Source organism: Bubalus kerabau, chromosome 3, assembly GCF_029407905.1.
Source record: "Bubalus kerabau isolate K-KA32 ecotype Philippines breed swamp buffalo chromosome 3, PCC_UOA_SB_1v2, whole genome shotgun sequence".
In the NCBI taxonomy this organism is placed as follows: Eukaryota; Metazoa; Chordata; class Mammalia; order Artiodactyla; family Bovidae; genus Bubalus; species Bubalus kerabau.
In genome coordinates this window covers 77,118,636-77,137,574 of record NC_073626.1, presented here as the reverse complement: position 1 = coordinate 77,137,574, position 18,939 = coordinate 77,118,636, and the positions used below count along the sequence as shown (strand labels likewise).

General features: G+C 41.2%; 1 protein-coding gene, 1 long non-coding RNA gene and 1 other non-coding gene across 4 annotated transcripts; all 3 read left to right on the top strand.

The window, feature by feature from the left end:
* The first annotated feature begins 808 nt into the window (after positions 1-808).
* LOC129646289 (L-lactate dehydrogenase A chain-like) lies at positions 809-2,486 on the top strand. Its single transcript, XM_055572222.1, has one exon. It carries the CDS (start codon positions 899-901, stop codon positions 1,895-1,897), a length of 999 nt encoding a protein of 332 aa, XP_055428197.1. The 5' UTR covers positions 809-898; the 3' UTR covers positions 1,898-2,486.
* Positions 2,487-8,891: 6,405 nt separating this feature from the next.
* On the top strand, positions 8,892-8,998 carry LOC129648011 (U6 spliceosomal RNA). Its single transcript, XR_008712618.1, has one exon. It is a non-coding gene; the product is annotated as a U6 spliceosomal RNA (small nuclear RNA).
* A 1,636-nt stretch (positions 8,999-10,634) lies between these two features.
* On the top strand, positions 10,635-18,132 carry LOC129646291 (uncharacterized). Of its 2 annotated transcripts, XR_008711834.1 has the most exons (4): positions 10,635-10,803; positions 11,308-11,491; positions 13,917-14,045; positions 17,969-18,132. It is a non-coding gene; the product is annotated as an uncharacterized LOC129646291 (long non-coding RNA). The 2 variants fall into 2 exon arrangements; XR_008711833.1 differs by lacking the exon at positions 17,969-18,132 and having other exon boundaries at positions 13,917-14,196.
* Positions 18,133-18,939: the final 807 nt, after the last annotated feature.

The following is an 18,939-nucleotide window of genomic DNA, read 5'->3' as shown; positions in this document are numbered from 1 at the left end:
AACCATACCTACATTTTCTTAGGTCAGTCTCCCAAGGCAATAGAAATAAACGCAAAAATAAACAAATGGGACCTAATCAAACTTACAAACTTTTACACAGCAAAGGAAATAGAAACAAAATGAAAACACAACCTATAGAATGGGAGAAAACATTTGTTAACAATGCAACCAACAAGGAACAAGTTTCCAAAATACATAAACAGCTCATGCAACTCAACAACAACAAAAAAACACCCAATCAAAAATGGTCAGAAGACCTAAATAGACATTTCTCCAAACAAGACAGAAGGCCAAGAGGCACATGAAAAGATGCTCAACACTGCTAATTATTAGAGAAATGCAAATCAAAAGCCACAGTGAGGTAGCGCCTCACACCATTCAGAACAACTGTTATTAAAAAGTCTACAAATAACAAAGGCTGGAGAGGATGTGGAGAAAAGGGAATCCTCCTATATCCTGGAGGGAGTTTATATTGTATACTATCTTGTAAGCTGGTGCAGCCACTAAGGAAAACAGTATAGCGGTTCCTCAGAAAACTAAAACTAAAATTACCCTACGATCCAGCAATCTCACTGATGGGCATATATCCTGAAAAAATTATAATTCAAAAAGATAAATGCATCCCTATGTTCACAGCAGCACTGTTCACAATAGTCAAGACGTGGAAACCACTCAAATGTCCACTGACAGATGAGTGGCAGTCCAGTGGTTAGGATTCAGCCCTTTCACTACTGGGGCCCAGGTTCAATCCCTGGTCAGGGTCCTAAGATCCTGAAAGCCACATGGTGTTGCCAGAACAAAAACAATAAAAACAGATGAATGGGGATCCCACGCCGTGCGCCTCCGACGCCCGCCCGCTCGACGGTCACTCCCGGTTCCTTTAGGGCCTAAGTCCAAGATGGCAACTCTCAAGGATCAGCTGATTCAGAATCTTCTTAAGGAAGAACATGTCCCCCAGAATAAGATTACAGTTGTTGGGGTTGGTGCTGTTGGCATGGCCTGTGCCATCAGTATCTTAATGAAGGACTTGGCAGATGAAATTGCTCTTGTTGATGTCATGGAAGATAAACTGAAGGGAGAGATGATGGATCTCCAACATGGCAGCCTTTTCCTTAGAACACCAAAAATTGTCTCTGGCAAAGACTATAATGTGACAGCAAACTCCAGGCTGGTTATTATCACAGCTGGGGCACGTCAGCAAGAGGGAGAGAGCCGTCTGAATTTGGTCCAGCGTAATGTGAACATCTTTAAATTCATCATTCCTAATATTGTAAAATACAGCCCAAATTGCAAGTTCCTTGTTGTTTCCAATCCAGTCGATATTTTGACCTATGTGGCTTGGAAGATAAGCGGCTTTCCCAAAAACCGTGTTATTGGAAGTGGTTGCAATCTGGATTCAGCTCGCTTCCGTTATCTCATGGGGGAGAGGCTGGGAGTTCACCCATTAAGCTGCCATGGGTGGATCCTTGGGGAGCATGGCGACTCTAGTGTGCCTGTATGGAGTGGAGTGAATGTTGCTGGTGTCTCCCTGAAGAATTTACACCCTGAATTAGGCACTGATGCAGATAAGGAACAGTGGAAAGTGGTTCACAAACAAGTGGTTGACAGTGCTTATAAGGTGATCAAACTGAAAGGCTACACATCCTGGGCCATTGGACTGTCAGTGGCCGATTTGGCAGAAAGTATAATGAAGAATCTTAGGCGGGTGCATCTGATTTCCACCATGATTAAGGGTCTCTATGGAATAAAAGAGGATGTCTTCCTTAGTGTTCCTTGCATCTTGGGACAGAATGGAATCTCAGACGTTGTGAAAGTGACTCTGACTCATGAAGAAGAGGCCTGTTTGAAGAAGAGTGCAGATACACTTTGGGGGATCCAGAAAGAACTGCAGTTTTAAAGTCTTCTAATGTTGTATCACTTCACTGTCTAGGCTACACAGGATTTTAGTTGGAGGTTGTAACTCATATTGTCCTTTATATCTGATCTGTGATTAAAACAGTAATTTAAGACAGCCTAGGAAAAAATCAATTTCCTAATGTTAGAAATAGGAATGGTTCATAAAACCCTGCTGGATGGCAAGGAATGGTTCATGAAACCTTGAAGCTGTACCCTGATGCTGGATGGCACCTTGTGTGGTCCTAAATTGGTGTGTCAAATAATTCAACTTCCTCAAGAGGTACCACTGCCCATGTTGCAGATGCTACATTTGCCCTTCAAACCAGATGGGTATTTACTGTGTAATATAACCTCTGGTTCTTTTAGCCAAGGTGCCTAGTCCAACTTTTTTCCCTCCAGTTGATCACTTCCTGGGATCCAATGTACAAATCCAGTATTGCATGCCATGTGCATAACTGTTCTAAAGAATCTTATGTACTGTATGTATCAGAATAGTGTACATTGCCTTGTAATGTAAAAAGGGAAAATTACATAAATAATGCAGCCAACTAAGTTACACCAACTAAAACAATAAATAAAGCTTGAACAGTGACTACTCTGTTAACTAAAAAAAAAAAACAAAAAAAAAACAACAGATGAATGGATAAAGAAGATGTGGTACATACGTACCATGGAATACAACTCAGCCATAAAAGCGAACAGTATAATGCCACTTGCAGCAACATGGGTGCAACGAAAAATTATCATACTAAATAAAGTAAATCAGAAAGACAAACACCGTATAATATCACTTATACATGACATCTAAAATATGGCACTAATGAACCTATCTGTGAAAGAGAAACAGAATCATGGACATAGAGAACACACTGGTGGTTGCCAGAGGGGAAGGGTTTCGGGGAGGGATGCAGTAGGAGGTTGTGGTTAGCAACTGTAAGCTTTTGTATATAGAATGGATACACAACAAGCACAGAGGACTATATTCAATATTCTATACTAAACCATAATGGAAATAAAAAAGAATGTATATATGTGTATAATTGAATCACTTTTCTGTACAGCAGTAATTAACACAACATTGTAGTCATCAATTTAAAAAACAGTTCACCAATTGGAAGGTTAATCTCATCTGAAAACATCCTCCAATGAGACATGTAGTTAACTAACACTGTGTATCAGCCACTCCAAAATTAGTGGTTTAAAACAATGAGTCCATGGGTCAGCAGGGCAATTCTGCCACCTGAGCCAGACATAGTAGGCTGGGCTCCATCAGGCACCTGCAGTCAGCTGGTACAGGATGACCTCAGATGGACTGCTTCATCTCTGCTCCGTGCAGTCTCTCATCCTCCAGCAGGCCAGCCTGGGCTTATTCACTTGCTGACTAGGAAGGATTCTCAAGGAACAAGTAGATGAACAGGAGCTGTTGAGGCCTGGGCTCAGAATGGATGCGCCGTCACTTCCATAGCACTCCACCGGCCAATGCGGGTGAAGAGGCCAGACAAGATTCAAAGGGTGGAGAAGTAACTCTGTCTCTCCATGTGCAGAGCTGCAAAGTCACAGCGCCAAGGCTGTGGATACAGGAAAGGGAAAATTGCTACCATTTTTGCTGACCGTCTGCTAAAGTGAAGGCAGCACACTTTGTGAGTGTCTGGAAGTGTTGCTGCTCTTGTTTAGGGAGAGTTTTCAGGGCCTGGTGCTATCAGATGTTTAAAATGCTTCTCTTGGGTGAAGTTAGTAGCTTTGGGGGAAGGAACACACAACAGCAGAAATACACTGGGCTTTAAAATCAGGGTTTGACTCAGTCAGAGCCCTCTCCAGTCCATACAACACCTTCACTTGTGTTAGGACAAGAGGCAACTCTTCTCTCCGACTGGCACTGCCCTACCAGAGAACCCCCACTGTGTGCAGTAGCCCTCGCATTTGAACACTGGCCAGTGTATCTCCTCGGAGCTTCAATTTCCACATCTGCTGATGAGAATTATAACACCGCCCTCACAAAGGCTGTGGTGAGGATTAAATGGGTTTAGGTATATAAAGTGTCTGGCACACTGAGTACTGGGTTCTCAAAAACTATTAATGCCTTTTCTGCCTCTCTGCCATAAGAAGCCACAGTGAAGAGAACTTGAGAACATTCTAGGATGCCTGAGAGTCTCCAGTCAAACCAATCATGAAAGGAGGGGAAAGAAGAGAAACTTACACAAGGGCATTGAGTTCTTGAACTTGACCTGGGTGGGGGAGCAGTTCAAGAGGCCTGTGCATTGCTCATCCTTTGCACCCCAAACTTGGGTTACTTGAGTTTTACTAAAGGAGTACTGCAATAATTGAAACAGAGGATAACTATCTTGTCTATACCCAACCTAAAAGTTATTTTCAGAGGAATAGAAAACATTTCAAATTACTGAATGAAAGAGTGGGGAGGTGAAAATAGAAGAAAAGCCTCATGCTTCTTACCAGCAGAGAAAATGGTCATATATGTAAGAATACATGGGGGTTTCCCTGGAGGCTCAGGTGGTAAAGAATCTGCCCGCAATGCAGGAGACCCAGATTTAATCCCTGGGTTGGGGAGATCCCCTGAAGAAGGAAATGGCAACCCACTTCCAGTATTCTTGCCTGGGAGATTCCGTGGATGGAGGAGCCTGGCAGGCTACAATCCATAGGGTCGCAAGAGTCTATGACTTAGCAACTTAGTGACTAAACCAGCGCCATGCAAGAATAGATGAGGAACCAAACCAAAGTGTTAACACAAGTCATACATACATAATTCACTCAAGAAGTTCGATTTTAGCCTGACCTCGGTGTTCAATTACAGGTTCAGTCCATGGAACCTAGAAACAATCATGCAATGTTAATCCTCCCAAGAAAGTGGCTCTTCATTAGTGATTTTAATCTGTCACCTGATGCTCACAGGCCATTATGAAATCCATTTATATTCCTAGTTTCAAAAACTAAATTGGAGGTATGAGCCAAAGGGTACATTAAATTAGGGATTATTGCTTGTGGCACTCTATGTGAGCCAGGTGATGCTGGCCATTTTAATTAAGAGTTTGTTTTCAGTAACAACACAAGCAAATGAATAACATTAAGTCAACACTGAGACAGTTGTGGGGGGAGGGGTTATGGGGATAATTGAAATATGCAGTTGTGTTATAGGTCTATTGTGCAGAGTTCTCCTAGTCATTAGAAAAAACTGCTTTGGAGCAAGTGAATCAAATCTGTACACGGGGCATGGAAATTGAGCACCAAGAAAAGATGATGGCTAGAGAAATAAGAGGCTTCCCTGGTTGCTCAGCGGTAAAGAATCCACCTGCAATACAGGAGACATGCTTCGATTAAGGTAGAGGTGGGGTTTCAAACGAGGTGTATCTGATTCCAAAGCATACTGTTAAAACAGACTAACAGGCTTAGAGAATGAGCTTATGGTTATGCGGCAGGAGGAGAAGGGAAGGACAGTCGGGGAATCTGGGACTAGTAGGTACACACTGCTGTATTTAAAATAGATAGCCAACAAGGACCTACTGTATAGCCCAGGGAACTCTGCTCAATGATAAGTAACAAACCTAAATGGGAAAAGAGTGAAAAAAGATACATGTATATGAATAACAGCGTCAGTCTGCTGTACATCTGAAACTATCAACTATAGTCCAATATAAAATAAAAAGTAAACAAAAAAAAATTACAAAGCCTATGTTATTAACTGTGAGACTTCACTATCGGCCTATCTTATTGTCCCCAAGGAGGAAAAAGCTAAAAATAACCGAAAAAAGTTTGGGAACCAAAGCATGAGATTAATTTTGCCCAAATATTGTGAGGTTTAGGGAAGAGATTTGGGAGTATTTTTCTCTGAAGTTTTCTCTTTAGAACAAAAATGTATGTGTGCATCCCTGTGTCAGTATACCATATATATGTTACTGGAAGCCTTTAAGCCTTCACCATAAATTATCCTCTCATATTCAGGGAGGAACTTCCACTGTATCTGATATGCTTTTATCCCTGAAGCTGAGTGTCTGGTTAGCCCACATGTGTTTTCACATTGTTCGCTACGTTTTATTTCATTAAAAACTAAATCCAGTGAAATCAGAGCATTATTGAACCATGCAGATTTACCTTTTTTTTTTTGGCAGATAAGATGGGAGAAGTGGGTTTCATTCCAGAACTGCACAGTATTTCATTTTTAAAAATCTTCCTTGAAAAAAAAAATCCTCATTGAACATAATTTGTCTTCCAAAGCTTTCTTCTTTGCTGTGTATCCTAGGCTCTGCTGTTTCTAGTCCAGGTTCTCCTCACCCCCTCCACTTTGCAGATAATCCTTAGGAACCCTAAGTCACACTTTCTTCTTTATGCAGATCAACTTAATTTTATCCTACTTCTTAGCTCCAAACTTAAAAATCTCCATTCTGACTGGGAATGAAGATATTGTTTGTACTGAGCAAACAGAAGACCCTCCTATCACTAGGGTCATTCTCTTTGAAAGGAAACTATAAATGACCAAAAAAAAAAAAAAAAAACCCAACAAAAACTGTTATACTAGATAACAGCAAACAGTCTTAATTAAAACCAAAACTAGCTACCTCTCCTTCTGCCTCATAATGGTAGGTGTCATAATTTATATCAGGGAAAGTAAACCTCTCTTCTCTAACTCTTCATTTCATAGACTAGTGAGGAGAAAAAGAAAGACTGAAACTTCAAGCCTTCCCCAGTTCTGTGCTAAGGCATCGTTCAGCATGGGATGCATTCTCAGACATAGGAGCCTAACCAAGCCATTACCTTTCCACGTAAAGATAAATCCCCAGAATACACATTGACATCATTCTTCCTTTCTCTTAAAATCCCCTAAGTTATAATAAGCTTAGGGGACAGTTTTTTTCCTGCTATTTTTGACAACTACTCAGAGACTGCAGTGATACTTTAGATGCCCTTCATCAATTTTTAATTTTTCCTGATTTTGGCCTTCTTGATAACTGGCCACACCAGCTGTAGCAAAACTTTCATTTAAATATCCAATGGGATACTCTTCCTGAGTACCTTTTTGGTCACCTCCTGCATACTTTTTCATTAGCTATCTCAAGTTATAACTTCACAAAATGAGAAAGAAAAAAATCCAAGGCAAGATTTCTACTTCTGCTGTTCTGGCTGAGTCCACCATGAAAATATGTGTACAAGTTAACTGCATCTGAAGCAAGACTGCTTGCCAACTAGTCCTTCCATGTACTCGAGGTTACCATAGAGTCTTCCTATTCAGGGAAGTGTCCTATAGGAAAAAATCTATTTCTCAACAATAAAGAAAATCCATGACAGCTAACTAAAATAGTCAAATCTAGTTCTTCATTCTTACATACAAACAACTAATGATCAGGCTTCCCTCGTGGCTCAGTGGTAAAGAATCTGCCTGCCAATGCAGGACACACGTGGGTTCGATCCCTGATCCAGGAAGATCCCACATGCCACTGAGCAACAAAGCCCACGAGCTGCAACTGCTGACGCTCTCGAGCCCTACAGCCGGTGAGCTGCAACAAGAGAAGCCAACACGATGAGAAGCCTGCACTCCGCATCTGCAGGGTAGCCCTCGCTCACCACAACTAGAGAAAAATGCCACATAGCAATGGAGACCCAGCACAGTCTAAAATAAATAAATTATTTTTTTAAATGGCTAATTTGATCAGAGATGTCTAGGAAAACTAGTACCATAAAAGAGAAAAGCTAATTCCAGAGAAAACAATTCATATAACTGAATAATAAAAAATATTTAGCATATGAAACATGACCAATAATAACAGCAACACTAACTCAAAGCCCTGTTTTAAACACTGTACATATGTTGACTTATTCAATCCAAACAAAAATCCTGTTTTTATAGGTGAAGAAAATGAGGCTTAGAAAGGCTGAGTAAAACACTCAAGGTCACACAGCTCATAAGCAGCAGACCTCAGTCAAGGTCTATCCAACTCCAAAGCCCATGTTCTTAGTCCCTATGCTGTATTGCAGGCAGAGCCTTAGTCTTTGAGTCTGACACGTCAAAGTCCTCATTAACATTTGTCCCAAAGGATCCACCAATCTCCCAACTTTTCATGGAATAAGACCACTCAAGGTCCACTGGGACTTGTCTAAGAAAGAGTCTGGGGAAAGGTAAGAACTTGAATTTGGCCTCCACTTACATACATTTGGGAAATAAAACTACTAAAATCAGCCTATGACTTCAAGAATATCCATGAGCTGTATTTCATAACAGGATGTCAACACTAAAACTTGTGCATCTGGATCTTTTAGAACCAGAAATAATCTGAACCATTTAGAGGTGCGTCTAAAGCATATTCTTCCAGAGGCTAGGGATATTAGTCACAGATCTTAAGCTATGTAATTGAAACACTGAAACTTGTTAGAGAGCTCTGTGAAATGATCCAGATAAACTGGTTGTCTACACTGACCAAGGCCGGCTTGTCGGCTGACCTTAGTCAACTGACCTTAGTCGCTATGTCGTGTCTGACTCTTTGCAACCCCATGGACTGTAGCCCGCCAGACCACTCTGTCCATGAGATTCTCCAGACAGGAATACTGGAGTGGGTTGCCATTTCCTTCTCCAAAGGCTGGCTTAGTGAGGTTGAATTTTGATTACTCAACTGAAATAATTCAGCAGGATTCTGCACATCTGACTTACAATTATTTTGAAATGTCCACCACAAAAGTTTGGTAAGGTTTGCTTTACATTAATGAAGTAAAAAACTACTATCCAGGGAACTTCCCTGGTGGTCTGGTGGCTAAGTCTCTGTGCTCCCAATGCAGGAGGGGGCCTGAGTTTGATCCCTGGTCAGGGAACTAGATCCCACATGCTGCAAACAAAGATCCTACATAGTCCAACTAAAAGATCTTCTAAAGAAAGAACTGTAAGTGGGGGAAATTATACGGAGATTTATCATTCAACCTGATTTGTAGTGAATAGACTGGAACGTGTCAGGAGGATGAATCTGTGAGAGATGCGAATAGTGAAGAATCAACTCTCAGTGCTCACTTCCGCAGCACATATACTAAAATCGGATGCATACAGATTAGATTAGCATGGCCCCTGTGCAAGGATGACATGAAAATTTGTGAACCATTCCATATTTTTGGGGAACTCAAACCGGGGCTCTGTAACAACCTAGAGGGGTGGGAGGCAGACGGAAGGTACAAGAGGGAGGGAACATGTGTATACCTCTGGCTGATTCATGTTGATGTGTGGCAGAAACCAACACAATACTGTAAGGCAATTATCCTTCAATTAAAAATAAATAAATTTTTAAAGAAGAATACACATATACAAATGTATCCCAACGCTCCTGCATTGGGAGCACATAAAAGAATACATTTATACATAAAAAGAAAAGAATCAACTCTCAGCAGTGTGCTTGGCAGTCCCTTGGATCTGTCTCTTGCTTAACAGTGTTTAGACGAAACAGATCTGGGGACACCCCTTCCTCCAGCCTCTGACAAAAGAAAATTTCACATATCGAGATACAGGGAAGTCATTCTGGTTTATACATGAGTTAATATGAATTTTATGCTAAATACAATAGCCTGCTTATGGCCTATCAAACATACATTGTACAACTGCTTTAATTATTAAAGAAAAGGGCCTACTGACCAGAAGTAAATAATGTCCATGTTAAAAAATTAAGGTTAAACACCACTCTTCCTTGGACACTGATCCTGGTTCTCCTTTGATGATAAGACTCCCTTCCCAGGTGCCAAGACCATATGGACTCACTGGGTACCTACTGCTGTGTTCTGTTTTTGTTTTTTTTTTGTCTTTTTTCTGTTTGTTTTTTTAACCACACCACACGGCTTGTGGGATCTTAGTTCCCTGACTAGGGATTGAATCTGGGCCCTTGGCATGGAGTCCTAACCGCTGGACTGCCAGGGAATGCCCTGTTTTCTTTTTTTTTTTTTTGAAACACTGAAGAAATGTAACCCTGACTTGTTCAATGTTCTTTGTTTTCACAAGATATAAAACTATGTTGAAAACCCTGATTCTCCAGAGCAGTTTCTCAGAGTAATCTTGGAAGCAGGATTCTGGGCTAGTCCTCAACTTGGCTCAAATTAAACTTTTCTAGTCTTATTACAGATTGTCTATTATTTTCATCGACACCTTGACCACCCTCCAACCTCTTTCTGGTCACAACTTTCAGAACCAACCACTCAGCTATCCTTAGCCACCAGGACCAGCCACACCAATTTTTCAGCTTCTCTCCTTATTACCAATTACTCAAGAGCTCCCAGATGCTTGAGAACTATTCCACAGAGGTGGAGGCCGCAGTCCACCACCCGGTCAACCTGCCTCCGCAGTCCTCTAACACCTACCTCTCTCTGGGCTTCTATTTCCACTGGGATGATGTGGCTCTGGAGGGCAGGGGCCACTTTTTCCACTAATCAGCCAAAGAGAAGCGTGAGGGCACCCAGCGGTCCCTTGAAAATACAAAACCAGCGGGGCAGCCAGCCGAGCTCTCTTCCAGGATGCGTGGAAGCTGCCCCAAGAAGAGTGGGGTAAAACCCAGGATGCTGTGGGAGTTGCCATTGTCATGAAGAAGAACAGGAATGAGGCCTTGTTGGCTCTGCAGGCCCTGGGCTCTGCCCTGGGGGAGAGCCGCGTCCTGGGGGAACAGGTGAAACACACCAAGAAGATGGCGACCACGTGACTCCCCTCTGCAGGCTGGTTGGCCCCCAGGCTGGGCGGGACGAGTTCTTCTCCAAACACTCACCCTCTAGCAGGATTAGGGGCTTCTGGAGCCCAGCCCTGGGGCCTTGGACTCTTTAATCAACAGAAATTGATTAGAGGCCAGACGGGAAACTTGGGCAAGGCTTTGCTGGGATCCGTGCTATAGCCAGAGGGAACGAAAACAAGTAACATGTGTCTTTGCTCACTCCTCGGGATGGAGGGTGAGTTATTCCCTCAAATGGCAAGAGGATAGGGGTAGATTGGAGGGTCGGGCTGGAGGGGTGGCTCAGGTGGTCTGCCCACCCCCTTGATGATGCTGTTTGCAGAGACCATGCATGGTACTCTGCTTTTGCTCCCTGAACCTCACAAGTGGCAGTTGCGTTTTGGCCTTTTTGTATCTTCTTGTTCATAATTTGCCCCCTACTGTGCATGGGTACAGTTATTTTTAATGCCTTATAGTTACTTTGTATTCTGTTGCTAGAGGAGCCTAGTAGGCTGCTGTCTATGGGGTCGCACAGAGTTGGACACGACTGAAGCGACTTAGCAGCAGCAGCAGCAGAGAAAGAGAGACTGACAGTGAGGGAAGAGAAAATATTTCCTGGAACTACTATGTAGAAACATGAAGGCTAACCTCCTGGAAAAAATGATTTAAAATTGCAATATGTGAACTGCTGCTGCTGCTGCTAAGTCACTTCAGTCGTGTCCGACTCTGTGCAACCCCATAGATGGCAGCCCACCAGGCTCCCCTGTCCCTGGGACTCTCCAGGCAAGAACACTGGAGTGGATTGCCATTTCCTCCTCCAATGCATGAAAGTGAAAAGTGAAAGCGAAGCCGCTCAGTCGTGTCTGACTCGCAGTGACCCCAGGGACTGCAGCCCACCAGGCTCCTTCGTCCATGGGATTTTCCAGGTGAGAGTACTGGAGTGGGATGCCATTGCCTTCTCCGAATTTGTGAACATTAAGTAGAAATAAGTGGCATGTGAGAAGCCTCATCTCATTGAAAATGAAAACTGGCTCTATTAAGGAGGATAATGTGTGACACAAAGTGAAAAAAAGGCTTAATGAATCTCATTCTCTGATTTGAAGGTGGCACATCTGAGTCCATTATAATGAACAAAGTCACCCCATAGCCTATACGAGTCAGGGAGTCAGTGAACTGATTTATTATAAAATAAAATGTATAGCACACACTTCTAATGTATCTTTATCTCTCTCTATATAGAATATATTATTTATATAAAATATCTGTTGTATGTATATATAAAAGTAATATATATTACATTTAATTGCTTTAAAATTCTAGAATCGCTTTCTTTTTAGAAAATTGATACTGTGCTTAAGAAAATCAAATATTATGGTCATAAAATAATTTTTAATGTTAGAATATTTCTTTAACAGTGGAAAAATATCCACTGAGAATAAAAGACTTAATTTGCTCTTATAAATAGTGGTGGATTACAACTACACAATAGTGCTAACTCTGCTATTGCTGTGTATTTAAAGCCAAGATGATGACTGTATTGAAAAAGAAGGAAGAAAAAATCAATAGATTATTGCTTCAATGGAGCTCACAACAGTGCTGATTAGAGAACACAAATGAATTGCATAATAGTAAAATAGCTATAAACTAGGTATGGATTTAAGCCTATGTTAAGACCATTCTTAACGGCACTGTATCTTTAGAAAACATGCACTGAAATTACAACAGCAAATTAAATCTATTCGACCGCAAAATTTAATACATAAGAAAATAGCATTTATTAATGATCTGGAAGAGGGAGTAAATAGCATGTTAATGAAATTTGCAGATGATACTAAATTGGAAGGTGTTACAACAAAGACAGGGACTTAATACAAGTGGACACTGAAAAGTTAGAAAAAATGGTGACCAAAAAAAACCAAGTAGAACTTATAAAAGTATCTGGTAGAAGAATTTTAACTTCAAAATAATAATATAAAAAATGTGACTTTGACATTTGATCAGGATTTTCTGATTATGATAAACTAATTAATCCACTCTTGAGAGATCCAGCTACTGGAAAGTTTCCAGTTACAGGAAAGTACTCATTCCCTTATTCCTCCCTCTAGCCTTTTTCTACGGAGAAGGCAATGGCACCCCACTCCAGTACTCTTGCCTGGGAAATCCCATGGACGGAGGAGCCTGGTAGGCTATAGTCCATGGGGTCGCTAAGAGTCAGACACGACTGGGCGACTTCACTTTCACTTTTCACTTTCATGCATTGGAGGAGGAAGTGGCAACCCACTCCAGAATTCTTGCCTGGAGAATCCCAGGGACGGGGGAGCCTGGTGGGCTGCCGTCTATGCCGTTGCACAGAGTCGGACACGACTGACGTGACTTAGTAGCAGCAGCAGCAGTAGCAGCAGCCTCTTTCGAGGTAGACCAGAAAAACTATATCATCTGGTTGTAGACATTTCTTAGGCAAGCAAAATGAAGAAAATAGAGACCAGACATATCAGTTATTCTAAAACTGCATATTGAAGAGAAAAAAATGGCTAGTGAAAACACTAGATTATTGGTATAATCTAATGCTGTTTACAATTAAGAGGGGCCATGAAAAATCTATAATCAGATATCTGGACTTCCCTGGAGGTCCAGTGGTTGAGAATCTGTCTGCCAATGCAGGGTGCACGGGTTCTACCCCTGCTTCGGGAAGAGTCCACATGCTGCAGGGCAACCGAGCTGGTGCTCCACAACTGCTGAAGCCTGCACTCTAGACTCTGCTCCACAGAAGCCGCTGCAGCGAGCAGCCCGCACACCATAACTAGAGAGCAGGCCTTGATTGCCACAACTAGAGAAAGCCCTCACACGGCAACAAAGACCCGCCACAGCCATAAATAAATAAGTAAAAACAAAAGTTTAAAAATCTATAGATAAACGAAAATTTTATATAAAAAATGGTTGCTGTCACTTGATTGTTTGAGCAATTATTAACAGCAACTAATAATTATCTTATGAAATACAATTCTAGCTTTTCCAGATAGCAAAAATAGAACAGTCCTCCTTCCTGATCACATGTGCCTAAATCCAAGAAATTGGTGATATTCTGAATATCACATGGGATACTATTGGCCTTCCTAGAATGTCTGGATGCTTTGGTCTGAGAATTTGGTTTATCCAGAAAAACAGTACCATGTGTCTCCTGGAAGCTCTGGGGACTAAGAAACCAAATAATGTATAATGTTTTACCAACTCATCTGGCTCTAAGATAGTTATCTGGGGATGAAAACCTATCTCTATTGGATCTGTTAAGACAGAAATCTCAGTTTCAGAAATCAGACTATTGTAACATTTTATGTTTCCTTTCAATTTCAGTAACATAATATTTGAATAGAACCTGCGAGTGCCACATCTGTGGTGCAGGAAGAACAGAGTTTGCTTGGTGGACGGATGTGATGATGAGAGGGAGAGCTGATGGTGAAAAGTTTCAAGGAGGAAGGGAAGGTACTGGTGGGAGAGGAGCAACATGAAGCCCGTGGAGATAGGAGATAATGTTGGGGAGGAAAATTTGGGTGAGCTAATAGAGGGTTTTAAAGACGCCTTAAGGATCTTGGACTTTAGTAGGCAGTGAGGTGTCAATAAAGATTTTTGAGTGAAGTTTTTGAGTTTTGATATGATTCTTTTACATAATATGCTAATTATTCCTTCAAAATGCATGTTATTCTCTAACTAGATAGGCATGCCACCTACATATTCATCCAAGTTGTAGAAATGTTGAACTGGGCAGGCTAGAGAGAGCCCAGCCACATCTCTTCATGTTTTTAATTAATTAATTAAGTTTTGATTGCTCTGGGTCTTTGTTGCTGTGATCAGGCTTTCTATAGTTGTGGTGAACAGGCGATGCTCTTGGTTGCGGTGCACGGGCTTCTCATCGCAGTGGATTCTCTTATTGCAGAGCACAGATTCTGGGCACACAGGCTTCAGCAGTTGCAGCACATGGGCTCCATAGTTGTGCCACACGGGCTTAGTTGCTCCATGGCATGACCAGTTGCTCCTGGTCTGGAATCTTTCTAGACCAGGGATTGAACCCGTGTCCCCTACATTGGTGAATTCTTATCCACCATACCACCAGGGAAGTCTAACAATCCTTCTTAAGAGAACGCTGCCGCCTCAGTGACATTAGCACTTTTGGGGTATAGTTTCTAACAGCAATTTATTATATTATACTGTCATCAGTTAAAATCTTCTTCTGACTTATGAGAAATTTTGACATGTTTCACTGGCAGAAGTCCTCACAGTCCTCGATGATCCGAATAGAGGAAACTAGATTTGTCTCATATATATCTTAACTTCAACGAGTCCATGCTGGTTCCTAATGTTCACTTTCAAAGTGACTACCAGCCTTTCATTTAATAGTGCCATTTAGTAATAACTCTAGAATCTTGCCAGAAAATAAAACCAACTGTTATTTCTTCGGGGAAGGAACACATGAGTTTCTTGCAATAAAGTAGAGCTAAGGGCAAAGAGATGGGAATGGATACCAGACCACCTGACCTGCCTCTTGAGAAACCTATATGCAGGTCAGGAAGCAACAGTTAGAACTGGACATGAAACAACAGACTGGTTCCAAATAAGAAAAGGAGTACGTCAAGGCTGTATATTGTCACCCTGCTTATTTAACTTATATGCAGAGTACATCATGAGAAACGCTGGGCTGGATGAAGCACAAGCTGGAACAAGATTGCCGGGAGAAATACCAATAACCTCAGATATGCAGATGACACCACCCTTATGGCAGAAAGTGAAGAGGAACTAAAAAGCCTCTTGATGAAGGTGAAAGTGGAGAGTGAAAAGGTTGGCTTAAAGCTCAACATTCAGAAAATGAAGATCGTGGCATCTGGTCCCATCACTTCTTGGGAAATAGATAGGGAAACAGTGGAAATAGTGTCAGACTTTATTTTTGGGGACTCCAAAATCACTGCAGATGGTGATTGCAGCCATGAAATTAAAAGACGCTTACTCCTTGGAAGAAAAGTTATGACCAACCTAGATAGCATATTGAAAAGCAGAGACATTACTTTGCCAACAAAGGTCTGTCTAGTCAAGGCTATGGTTTTTCCTGTGGTCATGTACGGGTATGAGAGTTGGACTGTGAAGAAAGCTGAGCACCCAAGAATTGATGTTTTTGAACTGTGGTGTTGGAGAAGACTCTTGAAAGTCCCTTGGACTGCAAGGAGATCCAACTAGTCCATTCTGAAGGAGATCAGCCCTGGGTGTTCTTTGGAGGGAATGATGCTAAAGCTGAAACTCCAGTACTTTGGCCACCTCATGCGAAGAGTTGCCTCATTGGAAAAGACTCTGATGCTGGGAGGGACTGGGGGCAGGAGGAGAAGGGGACGACAGAGCATGAGATGGCTGGATGGCATCACTGACTCGATGGACATGAGTCTGAGTGAACTCTGGGAGTTGGTGATGGACAGGGAGGACTGGCGTGCTGCAATTCATGGGGTCGCAAAGAATCGGACACGACTGACTGACTCAACTGAACTGAAGGGCAAACAAGAATAATGGCAGGCTCAATGCCTTAGACCTAGGATTTTTAAAGACAAGCACAGCAAACAATAGCAAGAGTGAACAGTGAATAGGACCCAAGATTCAGTACATAGGCCTTTATCATCCCACATAACTGTCAAGCAGCATTGTCTCAGCTAAGTCACAGCCGCTTAGGGACAGGACTGGCACCACATTCCAGAACTTCTAATGTCTAGCATCCTGCTCGATGGAGCTGACACATGTTGCTGCGTCTTGAGGCAAAGCACAGAGCAATGAACTCTCCCAAAGAGTATCTTTAAATTCCTAGATAGCAATTCTCAAAAAGCAGCCCAGAAACCCTTTGTCTGAAAGGTCAAAGCTCTTCTCATAAGAATACTAAGACGTTGTTTTCACTGTCCTCCTTTCAAGTGTACAGCAGAATCTTCCACAGGGTAAATGTGATGTGATCCTGGAATAGATTTAATGCAGAAGCAGATATGAGAATCCAGCTGTTCTATTAGGCCAGATATTAAAGGGATTTACAAAAATATAAAACAATGACACTTCTCTCACTAGCTTTTTTATTTTGGATCATAGCTATTTTTCACTAAAATATGTTATTCACAGTAATCTATGGCTTTATTGTTTTAAAATGAAATGAACAGATTTCAGTTTTAATTTCTTATATGATAAATATTGACAGGTATAAAAGGTATAACTCACATAAACAAAAGTTATTTGACATCCTCAAGGACTTATTTACTTATATAAATGTGTTTTTAAATTTAATTATTTTGAAATACAGTTGATGTGCAATGTTATGTTAGTTTCACGTAATACAGTGATTTGACATGTGCATACAGTATGAAATGATCATTGCAATAAGACTGTCCCCACACAAAGTTACACTGTTACTGACCATACACTATTATTGACCATATACCTTATGCTATATATTACATCCCATGGCTGATTTATTTTATCTCAAGGATTTTTAAGAATGTAAAGAAATCCTGAGACCAAAAAGTTGGAGAACTCCTTCATCTAAAAGAACAAGCTCTAAAGTTTATGTCTTGCTCCATGAGGGAAGACAAGTGGCTTAAGATTTCCAAGATTTCTTCCGGCCCTACAGCATAGGATGATGATTTAAACTGCCTTGTCGGGTTATTTTGAAGATTAGGTGGAGTGAGCTTGTGTGAAACTCTTAGCTCGGTGCAGGGCACATGAGGTCTCAGAAAATATTAGCCATCACTGTTATTATTATTGCTATGGCTACTACTATTGCAGCCACTATGAGGATTATTATTCCCTCTTGGCAATGTCTTTTCCTCAGCTACTAGGGGATTTAGTCTTTGAACTTGTTAAATGTTCTTGGGCCTTTGTACTTGCCGTTTCCTTCACCTAGAATAGCTTTCCTACCTTTCTGTCCAGCAAATTCTCAACATCATTCTCATATGGACTTAGGGCTTCTTTTTCTTGGAAGCCTTTATTGACTCCCAGAAACTGTGTCAGGTGCCCTGCTGTAGGTCCGGATATTTGCCCACTCAGCACACTGCATCTTTACTGGCTTTTCCATGGCACTCTGAAGACTCTGTGAAAGTAGGGACCATATTTGGGTCACTGCTACAATCAAAAACCTCAGCACAGTGCCTGCCATTCAGTAAATGCTTGTTGAATTAATTTTGCAAGTCTCCAATTTCTACTCTTGACCTACCACTCCTTTCATATCCTGGAAAACCTAAGCAAATTTGGTACCCGAAATACTCTTGTGAGTCCTTTAGTCCTCAAATCTGATGTGAAATCTAAGCTCGAAAAATGACCTGGGGTTCATCTGTGAGTTTAAGGTAAAGGCTACTTATCTTAAAAGATGTTTGATTGTATGCCTTTTTTCCTAGGGATCCAAAATTGCACAGGAGGTAAAACATCAACTTCTGTGTAAAAGTTGATCAATTCTTAGTTACGATTCAAACACAAATCAGTCACAATCTAAGACGGAGACCTGAGGTGGCTAGAAAAAAATGCTCCAATGTACAAGCATGACAGCTCTTACCGCTACAAGAAGAGTGAAGAATACTCAGAATGCTTTCTGCCTTTCAAGTTGCCTTTCCTTCCATTCTTAGTGGGAGGTCTGCCTGCACTTCTCTGATCCACTGATAGCAGCTCCGGAATTTCTATTTTAGAGGAATTTAGTGGCAATCTGATTGAATAAAGGGCTAGGAGACTTTTAAGCTATATTTGCATAGCAAATACTAATTTTTTACTGACATTGCATGTTTATTTTGGAGGGTATTCTTGGATATAAGAGGGTGCTAAGGACTTCTAACTCACCCCACTGCTGAAAGTACATCTATTTTTAGTACAGAGACATGTGAAATAAAGGAATAGGAAAGCCTGATAAGAGAGGTTTGACTAGCTCTCTTTTGTTATTGCTATTTACATTTGTAAACTTATACTCTGCTTGGTGAGAATTAACCAATCTGCTTTCAAAAAGATTTTAAAGTCTGAAAAAGCAGAGTTGACCTTGGGAATAAAAATTGACCATAGGAATAAACACTAGAGTATATTTATTAAGTTTGGGACCTAAAGAGATTAGTATAGCCATAAGGAAACAGGCAAGTTGACCCAAGAAAAATCAGACCTGAAGAAATCAGTTTATTACACAATTACTATATATTTCTTTCAGCTATAAACAGATACAATAGAATATATGACTTCAAGGACCTTGCAACCTAGTTGGGAAGACAAGAGAATGCCTTACAGGGTTATCCTTTCAGCATATCTATGAGACTACCCTTTAGTATTTACTGTTCCTGCTGGTTATTCTCTTAGCCTAATTATCTGAGGAAAAATAAAATGAGAAAAGAAC

Coding starts and splice junctions, on each gene's coding strand:
- LOC129646289 (XM_055572222.1), top strand. CDS start 899: ATGGCAACTCTCAAGGATCAGCTGATTCAGAATCTTCTTAAGGAAGAA.